This window comes from Perkinsus marinus (genome assembly GCF_000006405.1).
Source record: "Perkinsus marinus ATCC 50983 genomic scaffold scf_1104296939758, whole genome shotgun sequence".
NCBI classification, from domain to species: Eukaryota; Perkinsozoa; order Perkinsida; family Perkinsidae; genus Perkinsus; species Perkinsus marinus.
The window spans coordinates 124,545-143,301 of NW_003213081.1; the positions used below are offsets into that span (position 1 = coordinate 124,545).

Consider the following 18,757-nt stretch of genomic DNA (forward strand, 5'->3'; position numbering starts at 1 on the left):
TGTGGTATCGTTACGGCCTGCAAGTCTTCAGACAATTCAGTGTTAAGGGCCGTAGTGAGAAATTCGAGAAGGCCCGGATGGAGGCCCTTATCCTTTTCCGGCAACTCCGTCGAACTGGTAATGATGGATGCGGTGAGGGGTGATATGGTGAGAGGTGATGGTAGGCAAGCTGGGGAGGGCTCGGCCTGATGTGTGCCCCTCGGGGGTCCGGGGGGTCCACTTCGACCAGAAGGAGAAGGCTTGGACGTGTTGGTGGGGTGAGGCTGGGGTTAGAAGGTATTCACTCTGTTGAGTAGTATGCCTATACTAACTGCTACCTAGGTATGCTATATTCCCTACTGCTGACTGTGGAGGCTTTGATGCTAGCTTTAAGGAGGCTGTTAAGCTCCGGACTAAGAAGAATAGGGAACAATACAAGTTCTGGTTACAGAGGTAGTTACTACACAAACTTGTCCTACAACAGGGGTGGCCTTTTATTAGGAGTCGACATAGGAGTGGTCGCTTCCCATTGGGGACAGAGAGGACTTAGTCATGTTGCTTCAAGTGGTGTTTCTGTTGATCTCTCTTGATTCACGTTGAGTCGCTACAGTGACAATGGCTGGTTTCCCCCATGGCACTGACATCACACCCTTTCAGCTGAAGGAAGCTCTCATAACATGGATTATACTCGCTGTAGTTATGTCTACTCAGACGATACTATCGGGGACAGCAGAGAGTTCATGGAACCTGGAAGTCCAACGTTGTGGGCTGCCTCCTGGGGGACATATCACGTGGACAGTTCTCACTGCCTTCGACCCGAGTACGGTAGTGTGGAAAGCTAATATCATGACATAGCGCTGGATTGGATAGGATTCTTAGTCCGCCTCGGAGGCATCACCGGTCCGAGGTCGATACCGAGGGGCCTCTCGGCTCGAACTCAAACCAGGAGGCACCCGGTACGGCAGGGATTGTAGAAAAGATCATCTTGAGTGAGAATAAAGGACTTACCGCTAGTTGAGGAAACCATAGTGGCAGACTAGAAATATGACCTGCTGATATAGGTGAACATGATCGGGTTGTAGAGATGCCTGTTAGAATGCCGGGAAGGCCATTACAGCGGTTACCATATTGGTCAGTGCATAGGTGCTCATGGCCAACCACTGTCGGGTATAGTATGGTAGCTCTGTTCGCTAGCTCTACTGTAGCTCCTGTGCTCTTAGGGCCTACAGTTTGATTGTATAGTGCTACGATTGGCAACATGGTGTTCTTTCTTGAAACTGAGAGTGGCTTCCCACATCCTTGAAGTGTTGTATTCACAGTCCTCTGGGATAGTCCGGGTAGTTTATATAATACATGATTGCTTTAAAGAGGGACTCGGAAGTAGGCTGCTATACCAGAGCATATAAGGACACCGAGGGAGACATTCAGACTATCGCTGGCTATCACCTCGGTATTGGAGTAGTGAGGATGTGCCACGAACATTGAGTGTTCAATCACCTTAGGCGCTGTAATCGACCGTGGGCCGTACAGGACTATAAAACTTTGTAAAAGAGACTCTGGTGAAGAATTCGTAAGAAGCAAGGGGAGTGCTAAGGGAAGTGCCTTGCAGGTTATGAAGGTATACCGTAATATTGCCCTATCGCGACAGAAGTTCTACCATAACCTCCCAAGTGGTGGTATGGTCCGCCATACTGCATTGGAAGGGCTTCAACGAGAAGTCCACATTCTTCAGGTTGGTTATTCAACCGTCGATGCTCAGATATCGTTCTTTGCTCAGAAGTTGGGAGTCCATCCCACTATAGTAGCTCTTAGAGACGTCTTCTACAACCCAGATCGGCAGAAGACGTATTTGGTAATGCATAGGTCTCGGGTTCGATCCCGGCACTTGTCGTTACAGGTTTTGGACTGTTGTCCAGGCGGGTCTGTTCAAAGGTGGAATCCTACTGAGCGGAAGTATGAGCCTATCATAGCAGACTATACTCTGATGAGGTCAGATGTCGGCTGTGGGATTCGAACCCGAATCTTTATTAACCTCAGGAAGTACATCGTGGGTACATTGGAAGGCCTCCAGTTCATCCATAGTAGGCATGTTGTCCATCGAGACATCAAACCAGAGAACCTCCTCGTCGATAGTGCAGGCAGAGTTCGTATCAGTAGCCTCTCTTAGTGCGGTGCTCTCCTCCTCCAAGGTTGGTCCATAGGTGACTTTGGCTCAGCGAGGATAGTCGACGAGCAGGACTCCATAGGCTCGGACTCTACCTTGGTAATAGGATGTCAACGTGGGCACCATATCGCGTGCTCTGCAGGGATGTACATACCCCTTCCTAGCTCCAGAGATGTGTGGTGTGTCTTCTGATGATGGCTATGCAAGCTCCCTTGATGGAGGTAGTAGTAGTACTCTGTAACGGTTGATGTTCCTGAAGGGTGTTATACTAGATGATGGAGTGACGTCCCCTAGTGTGGGTATGGCCTTCCAAGGGGATATGTGGGCAGCTGGGATAACCTTCTGGGTAAGAACTCGCTCTGATATCGGCCTCATCCTGGTGCTCTGCCCGTTTTCTCTAAGCCTTCTTGTATCCTGCCGAGGCTATAAGCCAAGGAAGGTTGGGAGGTGCTTTCGCAACTCCTTTACTTTCGTTGGGGACAACTTGTGATCGATCAGAAGTAGCCCTTGGTGTAGTATTGTTTTCCATGTAGACCATGTTGGTGGGTACATTACCTTTCTATTCGACTGATCTCAATAACTTGTTCAACACCATCGCTCGATGTGATCTCCCTCTGGAAGACGTAAGCCTTGTTGCTGATGAGCTTTCGCCTATACATCTCCCATCAGTTGTCAAGAAGGGAAGCCCTTCCCTCCTGGATGGTCAACCTCGTAACATCCCTACTACGGCGGCATCCATGGGATCGTCCACGAGCCTCTAGTGCTCTCGATATGATATCTGTGGGCAGCTGATCAAGTCTTATGTTTATAACCATCGCCAGGACAAGGGAATAGAGCACCCGAGGGAAGACTATCGTTCATCATTATTATTATCATTCAAATTTCTATTGTTCACTAACGCTTGTGTCGTCAATGGCAATGGATCGGGCACGTGTGCCTTCGTTGTTAGAGGAGACGGGATAACGCATAGGAGAGCTTTTATCCACTGTTCGCAATTGTCGGGGCTGGCATGCGACAAATTTACTTCGCATGTCTTCACCGAAGATGTTGTTTTGTGGTAGCAGTCGGTTATGGTGTCGTTGTCACGGATAGTGAGTGTGAGGTCGGCTCAAGGCACTTGGCTAGCGAACGCGTTGTATCCGACACGACTCAAATTGTTACCTTCATGGCTTCTCTAAGGTAGATGTCCTATTGTGGAGTTCAGGCTTGTTTGCCTCTTCAGTGTTGTCATTTAAATGAGAGCGGATGCCTCCAAGGGGTGTTGGATGGTATTGACTTCACTCTACGTTTGTTTACCAATCACCATCATCCACACAATGGCTGTCCCCATTGTGGTTAACGTGAGCCATCATGGGTACCACTGAAGCTCAAGTGATTGTTCTTGCCTTGGTAGGTGAGTGTGAAAGTAGGGTTTTATGAGAGTTGGCCTAAACTTGTAGAGGTGCCTATACGTGAGTCTTCCTTGGAGTAGCATGATTCGCCACTTCGAGTCATTGCAGCTGAACTCGACCTACCTTTGCGCTCACCCTCCATTGCATGGGAGTTCTCCAGCAGCAATACGAATCAAGTCAGACGCAAAAGACTGTCGGATAAGCTAAGCATTGATGAGTGAGCATCGCTAACCCATCACCTTTCGTGACCATGAGCCTATTATATGCTCTCGCAGACCCATGGACAGAGCGCGGCTTGAGCACCCGTCGAAGAGGGTAGGCACTGGGAACCGAACGGCACTCAACGTAAACTGCATCACGAGTCACTCGTGATCACCTGCACTATCAGGCCTCTACAGCTCAAACCTCCGTTCCGTCACATCCATCGAGAAGGGTCACTGTACGGGTTCATAGCATTGTAACGGGTAACGTCACTGCTTTTATCAGGAGGATTACTTGACATCCTTCCTCAACTCTTCTTGGGCGCTCAAGTCAGAACAGTTCGGCACCAGCGTCCTCCAAGCTAGTGAGATATCCAGATTGAGGCATCGAGTACGGGAGACGATAGTCATTTGAGTGTGCCCATACCTTCAGGTCGCGCCACGGGGTAGGCCTCTTCTCGTGGGTATCATCGGCTCTGGCATTAATATGGAACTCATCGAACAGGAATTAGGGCAGGACTTCGACATCACTACTGTCCTCTGGAATAACCCCAACCCTTCCGAAGGGTACGAAGACCCTAGCCCTGTAGGCAGATGATACTGTCCCAGATATGGATGCTCTACCCCTCTCCATCATGGCTGCGACTTGTACTACTCCCTCAATGAGGGTGATGCTATATATGCTCAAACCCCATTCTCTCACTACGTCACCAACGCCATCATTGGGGTAAGGGGTAGACCAACATACCTCCTTTACAGGCGATTTGAACTCTAATCAGATGGTTAAAGGAGGAGGGGTCGGTCGAGTAAGGTTCGCAATATTGAAGATATTCACCTACAGTGTAGATAGTGGGTATGAGGAAGGCTATGTTGAGGACGTACAGGCCGCCTCAGCTTTCTGCAAGGCTATTGGCTGTAGTCATTATACTCTCCTCTCCCTTTCTATATGCCTTCGTCTTCAGGTGATGTAGAATACCATGCATACAGTGTTGATTGCTCCTTCACTCCGATGCTATTCGCTCGTTCTGCTGCTGCTGCTGCTGCTGCTGGCGACGGTCTTGATGCTGAACCGCTCCTCATGGGAGCCGTATCGGAGTTCCGTGACAGATGTCCATGCGGACTTGAATGTGGCTCTCCCTCTCTTGTCTGCTCTGTCCACTCTTGTCCTTCAGATGCTCTATGCGTCTATCCCACCTTCGGCAGCGGAACCCTCTGGCCACATCCATTGTGAGCAGCCTCTCGCCGACCACTCCTTCTACTAGGCTACTCAGTTACTCTGGAATGCCTATAGGGTCTCCATCACCAGTGAGCCCCTCTGGCCTAGACGATTCTATGTACATGGCCCATCAAGCTGCTGGTACAGCAATGGCAAGCATGGGTCCATTGAAGGAGGAGGTGGGGCCGGCAGCAGTGCCTCTCGGGATCAGTCGGCTGCGGCAGATGCCAGAATTATTCGACTCTATCACTGAGTTATTACACATCATCAAAGACGCAGCAGTTCATCCCATTATGGGGGGCAAGATGGGAGATGATAGTATGGGCAGACTCGAGGGCAAGGCAGGGATGGACTTCACTTCCATACGACTCAATGGTCCGAGTGATCACCATTATGGTAGCGCTCAGGTCCAGCTGATATCTTTGGGTATCGCATTGATGCAGTGAGTCTATTGATAGAGGCCAGGACTAGGCGGTGGGTGTGGTTCCCTGAGATCAGTCCTGGTGCAGCCGAGCCGACTGGTACGATGGTGAGTGTAACGCAGTGTGGTTCTGCCCTTCCTCCTAGTCCTCCTCTATCCACCCGGCATGGGCCAATACGAGGCTGTTTGGGGTGTATCTCATAAGGAAGGAGAGACACTCGGATACCACTTGAAAGTGAACGTGTCGTGGGATGAGGAAGACCCACAGGGGATATCCTTCCGGGCTGCCAGAATAAGGCGCAAACAGCAGCAAGGGCTTATGCAGGGATCAGGAGTATCCATCCTATTTGCTGGTATCCATCCTCCATGTCTGTTGTTCATTAGGTGACCACCTCGGATGGAGATATGCTCGTGGACAAGGCCCGGATAGACTTCGGTGAAGGGCTAGATGAGGCCAGTGGCCTTATCCTGGCGCCCACCATCAGCCGCACCTTATTATTCCGGACCTCCCTCCCAATGCACATCACTCTGAGTAGCGACTCCAGCTCCCCTATATGGTGCCAATCTGCATTTGCCATCAATGCGTCATCTCTGAACCTCCGACCGTTCGAGATTGCCTCGGTGTCCATCGTCTATCACTCTGAACACGGTATGGAGGATGAACAGGACAACTGCTCACTGATCATGGCTGATGGGGAGTCCTCTATTGGTCTCTCTCTGATACCCCCATCGTTACGACTGCCCACCGCCGGAGTATTCCCGTCTCTTCCCCCACAGGAGCACATCGTGTGTTCCAACACAACAGGGCGCTACACTCACCTGCCTTTTCCAATGAATATCACCGAGAGTGTTGCTGACATCCTCGCCAATGCACGCCTGGTGACGGCAATTGATGAGTATACTCAGTTGGAGGATTATCACTTGGGCTACGTTTCCTCAGTAGCCACTTCACTCACTCGGTTGCAGTACACTTTTGATGAGCTTGAATGGATAGACTATCATTGGGCACTGGGTGACGGCGTTTGGGTATCCAGTAGAGGCTATATCACTGTTAATCATGGGAGAGGCTATTGGACGGCCTTTGCCTTCAGCGACCCAACGTCGATGGGAGGCATCGGATGTTGGGATGATGGATGTAATAGACAGTGCTCATATGCAGACATCTCAATAGATTGCTGTCTGTCAGGTAGCATGTCGTATAGCGTTCACAACAACAGCCTACTGCTCATACAATGGGGACGCCTAACTCACAGTAACATATCCTTCAATATGGGACTATTTCGTAATGGAGTGGTATGGGCCGATGGCCCTAATCCTCAGCAAGGAGGAGGACTCCATATTCGAACGTGAGCCTCCTCTTAAACTCCTCGTGCTCAAATCCCACTCGCAGGTCTGCAGGGTTGGTCAATAGAGCGGTACCCATTGCTGGTAGACCATCGGTGATGGCGCCAGCATTCTTCTTGCAACCTGCTACCACCGCTCGAGACGTCCTCCCGAATATCTCGGGACTCCTTCCGATGTGCCTCATGGAGCCAGGCCCTCGTAAGCCCAATACAGTCGTAGTGACAGTTGGCCGATACCGCGCTGAAATCGTCGTACGTGCTCCGGGCACATGGTGGGCGGCTGTCGCAGGGAGCGAAGTCGTCTATGTTGGAATGTTCAACCCCAATACAGCCATCAATATGTCACTATACGGTATAACTCATAGAGAGGAAGGGGAAGTGAGGCTCAAAAAAGACGATGGTACGATGGACATGAAAGTGGCAGAAGCAAGTAAGTCCTCTATCCTCCCGACTGTCTAACATCAGCTTTGCTCTAGACGGCACTACACAAGTCCCTCCCCTACCGCCTGGGATGTACAACATTCAATATGCCTATCTCAACCAGACTTTATCACTGGAGACCACTCTGCAGGTCTTGGGCTATGATGAAGTTCTTGTTGATGAGGCAACTTCCCTCATCATGGTGAAGATGCATCCCGGAAGTGTGACACGACGCCGATTGGTTTTTTTGTCTTCCCCTTTGTAGGTCTATTCTTATCGATGTGGCTGACCCCTCCTGGTCGTCCTGAACATTGTATCAGGATCCTCGATACGGTGGTGTACTACTCTAATCCTGCTGCACTCCTACCTCTACCATGGATGGGAGGTGTGAGGGGAGTCTGCGTCCTATGCCGATCACAGAAGCTTGCTCACAAGGCCGACGCTACCGAGGACCGTGTCGTTTCGTCACCAACGCAGCTTATCTGTCCTAACTGTAGGCTCCCGTCTAGCTCCCTGAAGGTGGCCTTTGCTATCCCTAGGCACGTCGGTACCGGTGTATGCGACGGAGGAAGTGGTATGTAGCTTGGGGAATGGTGAGTAGCGTCACCATCCCGACCATGTCCATCTCGCATCAGATTGCATCATCGCACTAGAGAGCGCCGTCAATGACACAACTAGTGAGACGTTTGCCTTCTACATCACTCCGGCAGCAGTCTGTGGTGTCTACCACAAGCGTGGGCTCCACTTAGCCTCTAGTCGATCCTTATTGCACATACCAAGGCGAACGATTACGTCTGGTGGCATCTACCGCATCTGCCTCTGTATCGCCGACTCAATCGGTGATCACTCGAGTTGTATATGGCCCGAAGACTACACCCTTACGGTTGGCTTGGTTGACATGATCGGGCCGATTCTTGTTGGTGGTATGTCAAGATAGGGTACGACAAGGATGATCCATCTCATTGTAGACACGAACGTCTTACCCCTCCCGCCTATCATAGTAGAGCCACTACAATCTGAAAGCCTTTCCTTGGCAGAGCTTCTGGATCGGTGGGCACCGTATGATTGGCACATTCCCAATGGATACGTCGGCGAATGGGTGATCAGTGCATGCAACGACACTCATAGGCAAGCTCTTCAGTACTTTCTCGTGGTCATCTCTTGGGGCGTAACGATGTAGATACCAACACATGATGCAATGGTGCCTCTCTCATCCATCGTTCGAGATGGAAGAAGTCATTGCTATCTCAAGAGCTGCCTCGAATCAGGAGTATAACTTGAGCACATGCATTGGTGGGAAGCTTCTCATATGGAGTGGTGGCGAGCCATCGAAAGCTTGCCAGATCCTCTTTTCACTACTTATTCGAACCTATCCTTCCATACCCGCTTCAACACAAAACTATCCGTTCCTTTCTACTATGATCGAGAAGAAGCAATCGGCCCTCGGCAAGAAGTTGTGCCATCAGAGCCTGTATCACCCTTCCATGAGGTGACAGTATCCAGTGAGAAGATGCTTTGGAAAATCCTCTTCCTCCATCAGAACCGGAGTCGTCAAGTCCTGCAATGCTTCCGTAGTGAAGTTCCCGCCACAGTGTACTACGATACATTGTTCTACTACTGTCCATCAATCACAGCGTGCGTCACACGTGATGATCCCAATACACTGCTGGTCAACATCACAACCCCCAAGTTCAGTGCCAGAACCTGTCAAGTGGGCAGAATCTCATTCCTACTTCCGGGAATCATGCCTTAGATACGACGTTCTTCATATGATGTTATTCACTGTCATCAACTACACCAGCATCTCCTCCTTGCCCTGCGATCTAATACAGCATCATCACTTGAGTCACCACACTCCCTCACACTAGACTGCCCATCAATCAACGACACACTCTACTTGGATCTCGAGCTAATAAGGTTCGACGCACCCTGTGCCTAGCTGCATTCCTCATCTACAGATGGACGACTTCACCAACTATAGCTGATCCCTCGAGTCAAAAACACCAAACATCTCTCCTTTTCAACGGCCAAGTCCTGCTAGGGCCTCTGCTTGAGGGTGACCTTATCGTCGAGATTCAATCAATAGTGCACTGGAAGGCGGCTGCAACTCCAGTTATGATTCCCTACAATTGGGAGTACGCCCGTCATTGCCGTTCAGCCAAAATCGAACAGTATACTGCGTATTTAGGGAGTCCCATGGGCAGTCGCTCCTCAATCTTACAATGCCTACAGGGCTCACAGCCAACGATTCTGCCAGAATATATGTACAAGTTCGCACGAATAGTTCGTCAGAGGCATTCAACATTACTTTGGGCCACCTCGAGTGAGTCAACCTGATGACTTCCCTTTTCCAAGAACTATTCTCTTTTGGCAGAGTGCAACCACTCTTACGATGTGTAAATGTGGGCCTGACTGATCCTACACATATGTCCGTTTCCAAAATAGATCTCACACAAAAGTATACCAATGAATCAGCGCTCTCATCAGTGGTGAGAAGTAACACCCAAAAATCTTACCTGGAGGTGGATTTATCAGGTCGAACCCTACAACTCTGCGAGGGCTGTTCTACGGAGAGTACCGAGATCTGCAGACTCTCTAGATACTTTACAATACTGCATAGTTGGAACACTATGTGGGCCTCATCTCTGCCTCTCTGCCCAAATACCGTCCTTTCTAGGTGAAGTATGGATCAGTTCACCTCATGTGTTGAGCTGGACCCTCGCCTATCACTTCTTACCCAATCAAGAAGATGCTCACAAAACCCTCCAGCTCACCGTCCATAACAGTGGAATGACGGCTATTATTATAAAAGGTGAGCAACACCACCAGGCAGGGTTCTTTTGGTATCACTATAATCAGAGGTCATGGTCCGAGGAGTGAAGCCCGAGGCTGCTTACATACAAGTAACTTTACTCACATCAGGATCCCCACCGTGTATCGATTAGTCGCAGCAGATGAACTGCACGATGGGTTACCTTCCGTGTGAGGTCCCTGCCGACATGACCATCGCTCCGCTGCCTCATCGCAGCAAACTATCCTTTGTGGAGGATGCCACTCCTCCGAGTCGTCATTGCCCTCCTCTTGGAGACGGCGATAATTTCCCCATTTGGCATTCAACTAAGCTGGACGCAGCTTCAATGATATTTCCGGTACCTTCAGATCTACTCTCCTCCCATCCAGCTCAATACACGATCTGCCTGTGTGAGCGGTCCTCAACTTGAGCAAGCGAGCATCGCTATTCTAGGCATCGACTTTGAAGGCTGCGTGTCATCTCGTCACTTCACGTTCCACGTTGGCTCCCTACGGGTGGTAGGCCCAGACCCTCTTGCTCAGTACCCTTGTACTGTTGTGAAAACACATCAAGGTTTGATCCTCTGGCCGACCGGCCGGCGATTCCCAACCGCTATAGTTGCCAGGTTTTGAGTGCATCTTTGGACCAGTGAGAATGCAAGGCATCGCCCCTTTGACCGGCCTCGCTCTGAGGACGGCTGCAGACCATGTCGAGGCCGAAACCTTCAACGAGTGCAACGCCATACAATCGTGAGATAACCTCCACCGTGTGTCGAGCTACCCTGCTCTCGCCAGGGCATCCTTAGTGACGAATTCGGGCTTCGAATGCCCCGATGCATCGGGTGGATTCCTCCAAATTCTACCCGTGACGGACCACCTGAGGAGGCACGGCAAGGTTGATATAGAATTGAGAATTCTCTCAGTTGAGGGTCCACCGTCATCATGGCTCAAGGCAGGTTCGTTGTTCATGCCGTACCGTATTCCTCTCTAACCAGCATGTCTCTGCAGGTAGCGTCCTCCTCGACATAACACCCGTTGTCGCCGTAGATGCTCCCGCCCAAATCTATTGTCTACTGCCTACGGCGAGGTCTCCCACTACTCCCTGTCCTACTGTGGTAGAGTGGTTTCAGGATTGATGACAACTAAGGGGTCGTTCAGATATCCCTCGAGTCAGCTACCGACTGGCGATTCATCGAAGTAGGCCTCGCCAGGGGCGTGGACATCAGCTGCGCTCATCTAGAGGATAGCGCCGGTATGATTGAGTTGCTGGACACCGTGACAGCCGAGGTTGGCTCATCATCTACAACGATACGGCCCCATCGATCCCCTTGTAGGATGGTACATTGTCGATCGATACAGCTACTGTCATTGGGCAAGTACGTTACAAGGAGCGCATCTGCATCTGTTTTTACTGCACTTCGGATGAGGACAGCTTTCCTGCTCGGTGGTTCACTGTGGACCTTGGTGGGCTTGATCGAGTCCAACCTGTCGCTAACATTGGGTGTCATATTCAGGCATCTCTGTTACGGTGGCTGGGTTCAGTCGGATCACAGGTCCAACTCACGTGAGCATCGGTAGCAGTTATCTACCAAAAGGATCAGTATCAGTAGGCACACCCCTAACGCCTCTGATTCCGCCGAGGCGTGGATCCTTTCTAGGTCGAAGGGGTAGACGTATGGCTCTGGCAAGACACGATAAGCTTGTGGCTCTATCCACAAGGGGCTGACGGCGCGATTGTCCAGGGGGATGTGGTATCAATACTTGGCGGTAGGCTATGAACTGCAACGCTCATTCCTCCTTCACCTCCCACAGCCGTCGACGTCGCCATGAAGACCTCCGTTGGAGACACTGGATCGAGTATCCTAGTGTTGCCAACTCTGTCGCTTCCCATTCCCACAAGATCGGGGACAGCGCTCCTCTGTGCATCTTACTACGGCGAACCATTGGTCGTAACGAGCAACATGCTCGCTGGTGGTGGAGAGGGTGTATGTACCTCCATCACCTTATTCGAGGTAGCCTCACCCTCCCCTACATACCGGATACGTGCATTACATTTCCACCACTTCGAGGTTGATGTGGTCGAGGGTGCTCTTCGTGGTCGTGCGCATCAAATGAGCCAGATTGACATCACCGGCCAATACCTACCGCATCGTCACCCTCTACACCTCCTGCTCATCGTAGGGCTTCATCCAATTGGATGTTTTACTGATATATCATCGTGCAGGCCGTAGATGATGAGACGACCCTCCTCACTGAAGCCTGCCAGCAAGGTACGACAGCAGTTGGTGACCCGTTCTCCCACTGCAGTGACGATGACAGCACTTCATACGTATGCGAAGTCGTCAGTTGGCTCTTGTTTCCTTCCGGATCCTCAGGGAAATCTCGACCCTACCCTCTGCCCACAACCGTCAACTAGGTCTACACCAAACTCGGTGTCCTTCACCATTACACCGTCTACGCACGGCAACTTTGCCTTATGCCTCCACTATTCACAGGATCACTCTCTGTGGGCCTTCATGGGCACTATGGAAGTGTCTGGAGATACCGTCGCCGCCCCGACCGATGTCCCATCAACTGAGACGATAATCCCAGCGAAGCCACTGAGCTTCATTCTCCTAACAGAGGATATAATTTCTGCTGGAAGCTGGTCTACTATTCGTTTTCAAGCATCCACAACATCAGTACGATTCGGCAGATTCTTTCTAGGGCAGAGCCAGACTGCTGAGCCATGTAGTTCTATATTAGAGCAAGTGAAGGCTCCTGTAACATACGAGGGGTCTCACTACACCCTAATAGTGCATCCTCGGGTAGCTGCTGACCACGAGCTATGTGTTGAAGTACCCAACATGGTGGAGAGGCTCAGGTGATGACTACGATGTTTTAATGTAGCAAGCGTGGCCAGTTACATCGGTATCATACGAGTGGACCCCGGCATTTCTCTCCTTAACGTGTCTCGTGTGTTCAACGGCTTCCCAATGACAGTCTCCTTCTCCCGAAGGATCATCACCCGACATATAGACGTCGCTTTGGTGAGATCTTTGACCACATCGTGGATACATCATCCGCTCAGGAGCCATCCTCAACAATTCCTCCCTGTAGTCAGAAAGCATCAATGATATCCCTCAAGATAACTCAGTCCATTCTCAATCAGAGCATAATCACTGCAAGGTGTGATGTGTGTGCCACTGGACCCTCCCATCATCTCCAACCGCCGCTCAGCTATCCACGTCAGCCAACCCAAGGACCACTGCCGGCAGGCGTGGTATACCGAGTGTGTGCTACATCGCGGCCTCCTGATGAATCAGCCAGGGAGCGGCGTTCGGCTATGTGCGGCGGAATACACTGCAATGATGCATCCGATGACATCGTCTCAGTTTCCAAGATTATGGCGATTTCCAAGTGGAGGAATATGTCAAGGGATATAGTGCCTCCAACAGCGAGCAGCTGAGCGGAGCAATGGCAGTTACACTGTACGATAGTGAACACGGCGAGCTCCGTCGATTCACATACAGTTCCGTGGCCTTTATCGATATCACACAACTACCGTTGCTGATGTTCGCCTCGAACACTGAAGTTTGCCGGTCTCCACCCCATCACGATCGCTACCTTGCCGTACCCCCCACTGAGGTTTAAGACTAGCCCAAATGAACGGTTACAATTGCTCGATAGATACATTCCACTGACGGCACAAGACAGCTGCTCGTTTACAGTATAGTCCCCCTCCCGCCTGGAGTCGCATCATCATACACGTACGATGGTCCAGTTCGAAGCCTCCTCCGATAGTTTCTCTTCAGGCTTTGCGTGTGTCTTACGACCAACTGCCTCCGGTCCGATGGCGACCACTTCCTCCCTCTCGGAAACGTGACAGTATTTGATAACCCCGGAGTTGTACATCAGGAGGGAGCGGAGCCCATCACGGTTCCGTTCCTGCTGCTCTTGTTGAAGCTGAAGGCCGCGCACCCTTCTACCATCAGACGTTCAACCCTTATTGGGGCAGTCGAGAGGGTATTCGCCCATGAAGACATCTCTCTTGAGGGGGTCTTTGAGGGTAGGGCTCCTCTACAGCCCTCACAGTACACCCCATAGCAGGTAGCGTCGTCGCGGTGTTCAGTGTACCCGTAGAGGAGGGTTCTGGAAGACAGCCTCTAGCCTCTGCATTGCTGGCAGTAGAACGTTGGCGCATACAGGTTACTCGCCCCAAGAGCCTACTGAGGGCAGCGCTTGGAGGCATCGGGCAAGTGGACAACACCTTCCCTATCGTTATGACTGACGAGAACTGTGTTAATGTGGTCCCCAAGGGCTGTGATATCTATTCACGTCTAGTGAAGGGTGTCCTCCCGCCAACACCTACGGAGGCTACCACTCCGCACTCAGGGGAAGACAGTCCAGTGAGCCTTGGTGAGGAAGCCCATCCTCTAGGTGGTAAGAGAGGTGACCGGTCAGTTCAGCAGTTGGCTATCCTACTGTCCGGATGCTTCATCGGTGGTACGTCTTCCCACTCGAATGCCGGATCGGGTCTCCTCAGGGGCCTCCATTCTCTCCATATTGATCTATCTCTTGCCACGAGTATGGCGTAGATTTAAGAAGGTCCTTCGGAGACTGAGGTTGAACCATCGTCTACTGAAAAGTGTCACGTCTGATCGGACTGAGTTCATGGGACAGGTCACGACGATTCGCGACACCAGCTAGTACACGATCTGTTCAGGTTTGCCCTATTTGCCTGCAGGACATCTTCGAATCTCCTCTTGATACACTGCTTCAACTACCATGCTCACACACACTTCACTATCTATGCGTTATGGACTGGTTCCGCTCCTCCCAACTGTCATGTCCGATGTGTCGGCATGTCCCACCTAAAGGCCTCAGCCACTGCGTAAGGCAACAGACACTATTCTCATCAGCATGTTTTCGATAGACTATGATCAAACTAAGAGTGCAACCGCAACGAGTATGCCCAACACCAGAGTCCGTGCTCGAAGTGGTAATAGGCGATCAGTCTGTATCCGGATCGACACCCACTTCATCCCACCCTCCATCTCGGAGTGGCAATGAACAATCTCGACAACCGATACCTACGATGATCAGCTGAGTCAACGAGATGCTGCAATCGGACACTATCGTATATACGACACATGACCATGTTCTCCTCCTGTTTCTTTTTTGGTTGTCCTTCGCGTTCACAACTTCCAACACAATGAATGCTCAATCACAGAAACACCTTTTTTTCACTCATGCGGAAACCCCCATGCGTCCTCCCCGTCAACAACTTGGCAGCGTCATTCTATTCGAGGAATATATCTACGATTTTTCTGCTGACGTATCGTGCATAGCAATTCCTACTAGCGCCATATGTATCCATGATTTTCATCAACTCTCATGAGTCATCATCTCCCTTAAACTTGGAACCCTGATATGTTCCAGGGTCTCACTGAGTGGTGTGTCGTGGTCCTTTGAGTGTTTGCTGAGTTCAGTGTCACCCTCAATGGACTCGTGAAATTTCCATTGCTTTAAACAATGCTAATGGAGAGGATACAGAACACTAAAATACACTCGGCGGCACTCTGAGCACAACTGTGTCACAACCTGGTGAATGACCACGACTAGTCTCAAGTTATATCAGCCCAACACATTAACTACACTGAACATCCGTGGAGAAACAGATAAATATTCCATAAAAAAATCCATTCCATCTGCCTTATCCCATCCCAATTCATTACAGAAACACTCTCGATAACATTTCAAATATATTAACAGAACTCTCTCCACACCATTCACGCCTGATTCCCTAATCGAGCGGACAGAAATTTAGAATGGAACTCTCGAAGTCTTGAGTCGCCTTCAGTACTGCTGCTGCTGCTGGTAGTGGCATCAGGGGAGGATACTGGTGCACTACTTTCGCCAGCCCTCTCGAGTCGGCGCTTTTTGTGGAAGGCTTGCAGACCAGATCGGATCTCCTCTATCGAACGCTGACCAGAGAAGACTCATGATGGGTTAGACATTTGCTCCCCAACTACGTTGGAGTCCCTCGTCGCTGCTGCGATCGGCACTCGATCACTATCATCCTGTTGGGGTTGGTGTCGATCATTCTTTCCCCCATGGTCTCCTTGAATTTGTCGCCTCGGCAGGGTCACTGACGGTGTCATTGAACTCGACATGACAATGATCAGATGCACGAGTGCACTTGTCAATCTCGCTACGCCAGTTCGATCGACATCAAAAATGGGATCATGGACTTCTACCTCTCGCGAGAAAGTTGTGACAGAATTGGAGAAGGTAGGGTAAGCTCTCAAAACAGAGGTGAGTCCAATTCAAGTCAGGTATTCCTGGGTGAGTCGCCGCCTCCCGAATGGGAGGTAAAAGTCTACAGCCCAGTCAATGATAGGCGCAGCCCTTCGACGGTATCCTGTTCGGGACAATCTTATGGTGAACGAGTCGTAGAGAGCGAACCGGCATCAACTCTGAGAGATCATACACACTCCGACGACGATGACGACAAGGGCCGGAGTAAACGACGACGGCTACGTGAGAGTTGGGACTTGACGGGTAGAAGCCAGCCAGTCGCTGCAGTCTCGACGGAGGAGATCAAAGAAGTAGAGATGTGTGTTGAGGCGTGCCTACGGGACCACGTCCTGGACGATCCAAGCACCTCGAACAGTTGTCCCATGAGTGACAAGTTTGGTGGGAGTGATGATAATGGTGGTGATATCAACGATGATGATGATGACGATTTTCTACCATCTTCATGTGTGATGCCTCGAACTGTCATGAAAAGATCGAGGGAGGATATGGATGTTTGATAGGTCACTTGCTTGGCTACTACAGTGCAATGATGTGTTGCGTGTTATTACATATTCTTACAAGGTTCTCGGAATAAACACGAACCAATGTAGTGGTTGAAAATGCACATGTTCATCATTATGAAATAGTGCGACGTATAAGCTTAATTAACGAAGGCTGTGAAAGGCAATGATAAATAAAACAATCAAGCAGAGGATGTCCCTTGCGGATTGGCTGCTCCTTCGAGACTCGATTGATCAAATCGATGGAGATTCTCCTCCAGACTGGAACTGCTGCCGAAACTCAGCTCGCAGTCATTTGGCGCACTTGCTGCATTTCCCGGGATAGCGGCAGCCTCGGTGGGCGATTCGATAGAAGCCGAGGGAGAGTGGAGGTGGGACGGTCTTGGGCTTGAGAAGGGAGCTACAACCATTATCCACAGACTGGTATCACGAAAGGCTTACGTTTGCCATTGGGATCTACGCCCGCATTGACGTGAGGCGGTGTGGAGTTTTCTAGGCATGGAGAAGATATTGGACACTCTTGGAGTTTATCGCTCTCTGCGGGGATATCGTCATAATCTTTCGTATCCAATTTATGCTTCAACACCTGATGGCAAGCACATTCCAAGTACTACCTGAGCAGTAGGCCCACTTTGTGCAATTCGACTATCTCCGATGCCTTTAGTCTGTGCTTCTGGCTGAATGCCATAACGGCCTCATGGATTGCTCGAGGAGGCTGCCCCTCTTGAATAAGAAGTTTACCAACCACCTGAACATCAAGGGAGGCGCTGCTCTAATGGAACTCAAAAGACCTTACGTATCGTCGATCGCCCCCTGTTTCCGTGTTTCTCGTCACCTCAACCTCTATCCATTCAGCATCAGTCCGAGCAGATCGTCCCCGACCTTTTGAATGACTATTCCGTTTGCTTATAGATGGGAGCCGAGCATATGGTGATTCCCTCTTCACACTCAGACGCCCACTGTTTGGTGTCCGATTAGAGCTCGGTCTTATCATGTGGTCAGATGTTCGCCTAAAATTTACAAAGTCGTAGAAAGTCGTCTTGAGTATAAAAGACGCCCCACAAGTTCTTCTTATTCCGTTCAGTAGTTGGTGGGGATATCGAGGTAGCCGGGGCATCACCGTCTGGCGGGGCTCGTCTCACTCCTCTCCTACCCGTCCTACGACCGAGTGGAGCGCCGCCATGTGGCAGCCAAGTAGTTGACTTCCGGGAACCAGGAGTGAACTCGGAACTGAAATCATATTCACGATGGAGCTCATCTGTATCAGGGATATGGTTGTGTCACACTTGGACGTGTCACCAGCCTTTTGATTCCGTAACAGCTGCTGCATCGCAGTACCATCCGGGTCTCTATTCTCTACGACTTCCCGCACCAATTGCCTCTCTCTATAGCCGCGTTGCAGACGACTGACAGCTTGACTGTAGCCACGAGGATTTGCACTCTAAGATTGAAAGGGGTTTGCAGTCCGAGACGATGCAATTGTCTCACTTTCTTCTCAGGGTTAGAAGCATCTGTATCCTCCTTATATGAAGAGCTCGGAGCACCGGATGAAGAGCTGCCCCGTGTACGCGGCTTGAAGGTACAGGAGGCGAGCTGAAGGGATATATTTATAAACCGCAGGGAAGAAAAGAAATAAAACGACAGCGGCAGGATTCGAACCTGCGCAGGCAGAGCCTAGTGGATTTCGAGTCCACCTCCTTAACCACTCGGACACGCTGTCTATAAAATTTTTGACGATCTCCTGGGGTGCAAACAAGTATTGTCACCTCTTCCATTTTCCTCTCCTCTTGTACTCGCTCTACCTTCCTCAGCCTATCTTCTCTCATCTGCATTCCTAACACCACCCCTTTATCGTGTCCACTACCCAAACTCACCTCGCTGGTACAGCATCACATGTCTGGATGGGCGACTCATCCTCTGTTCTGGTATAGTAGAGTAGCCTAGACAATCCGATCCACCGAAGGAAACTGTCGATATCTCTTCAGCGATCGAGTTTCTATTGGGCTCATCGGCTTTTTGGAGGCACCAACCTT

General features: G+C 50.6%; 6 protein-coding genes and 1 non-coding gene across 7 annotated transcripts in view; 5 read left to right on the top strand and 2 right to left on the bottom strand.

The window, feature by feature from the left end:
- On the top strand, positions 1-529 carry Pmar_PMAR029253 (hypothetical protein; the record flags this gene model as incomplete). The annotated part of the gene is made up of 5 exons (XM_002782348.1): positions 1-4; positions 48-117; positions 165-276; positions 322-432; positions 493-529. Coding segments are annotated over 5 exons (334 nt in total), but the record flags the coding sequence as incomplete, so codon positions are not given.
- Positions 530-1,332: 803 nt separating this feature from the next.
- On the top strand, positions 1,333-2,904 carry Pmar_PMAR029254 (serine/threonine protein kinase Nek1, putative; the record flags this gene model as incomplete). The annotated part of the gene is made up of 10 exons (XM_002782349.1): positions 1,333-1,429; positions 1,482-1,549; positions 1,589-1,711; positions 1,757-1,831; positions 1,877-1,968; positions 2,017-2,132; positions 2,181-2,242; positions 2,286-2,364; positions 2,416-2,489; positions 2,677-2,904. The coding sequence occupies 10 exons, from the start codon at positions 1,333-1,335 to the stop codon at positions 2,902-2,904; spliced, it is 1,014 nt and encodes a 337-aa protein (XP_002782395.1).
- Positions 2,905-3,813: 909 nt separating this feature from the next.
- Positions 3,814-7,716, top strand: Pmar_PMAR029255 (hypothetical protein; the record flags this gene model as incomplete). The annotated part of the gene is made up of 12 exons (XM_002782350.1): positions 3,814-3,849; positions 4,021-4,125; positions 4,168-4,301; positions 4,344-4,461; positions 4,514-4,649; positions 4,697-4,961; positions 5,026-5,129; positions 5,358-5,479; positions 5,756-6,506; positions 6,770-7,144; positions 7,191-7,355; positions 7,400-7,716. The coding sequence occupies 12 exons, from the start codon at positions 3,814-3,816 to the stop codon at positions 7,714-7,716; spliced, it is 2,628 nt and encodes an 875-aa protein (XP_002782396.1).
- Positions 7,717-14,186: 6,470 nt separating this feature from the next.
- Pmar_PMAR029256 (hypothetical protein) lies at positions 14,187-14,801 on the top strand (the record flags this gene model as incomplete). The annotated part of the gene is made up of 2 exons (XM_002782351.1): positions 14,187-14,362; positions 14,630-14,801. 2 exons carry the CDS (start codon positions 14,187-14,189, stop codon positions 14,799-14,801), a joined length of 348 nt encoding a protein of 115 aa, XP_002782397.1.
- Positions 14,802-16,837: 2,036 nt separating this feature from the next.
- On the bottom strand, positions 16,838-17,954 carry Pmar_PMAR029257 (hypothetical protein; the record flags this gene model as incomplete). Its single annotated transcript, XM_002782352.1, has 5 exons — positions 16,838-17,124; positions 17,166-17,310; positions 17,356-17,472; positions 17,521-17,734; positions 17,787-17,954. Coding segments are annotated over 5 exons (861 nt in total), but the record flags the coding sequence as incomplete, so codon positions are not given.
- Positions 17,955-18,362: 408 nt separating this feature from the next.
- Positions 18,363-18,444, bottom strand: Pmar_PMAR029258. Its single transcript has one exon. It is a non-coding gene; the product is annotated as a tRNA-Ser (tRNA).
- Positions 18,445-18,617: 173 nt separating this feature from the next.
- The window catches only part of Pmar_PMAR029259 (t-complex polypeptide 1, putative), a gene marked incomplete at both ends in the record, with an annotated part of 1,370 nt that continues 1,230 nt past the window's right edge, over positions 18,618-18,757 (top strand). Inside the window, one exon of the mRNA XM_002782353.1 lies at positions 18,618-18,659. Within this exon, the coding sequence (XP_002782399.1) occupies positions 18,618-18,659 (42 nt within the window). The remainder of the gene's footprint in view (positions 18,660-18,757) is intronic.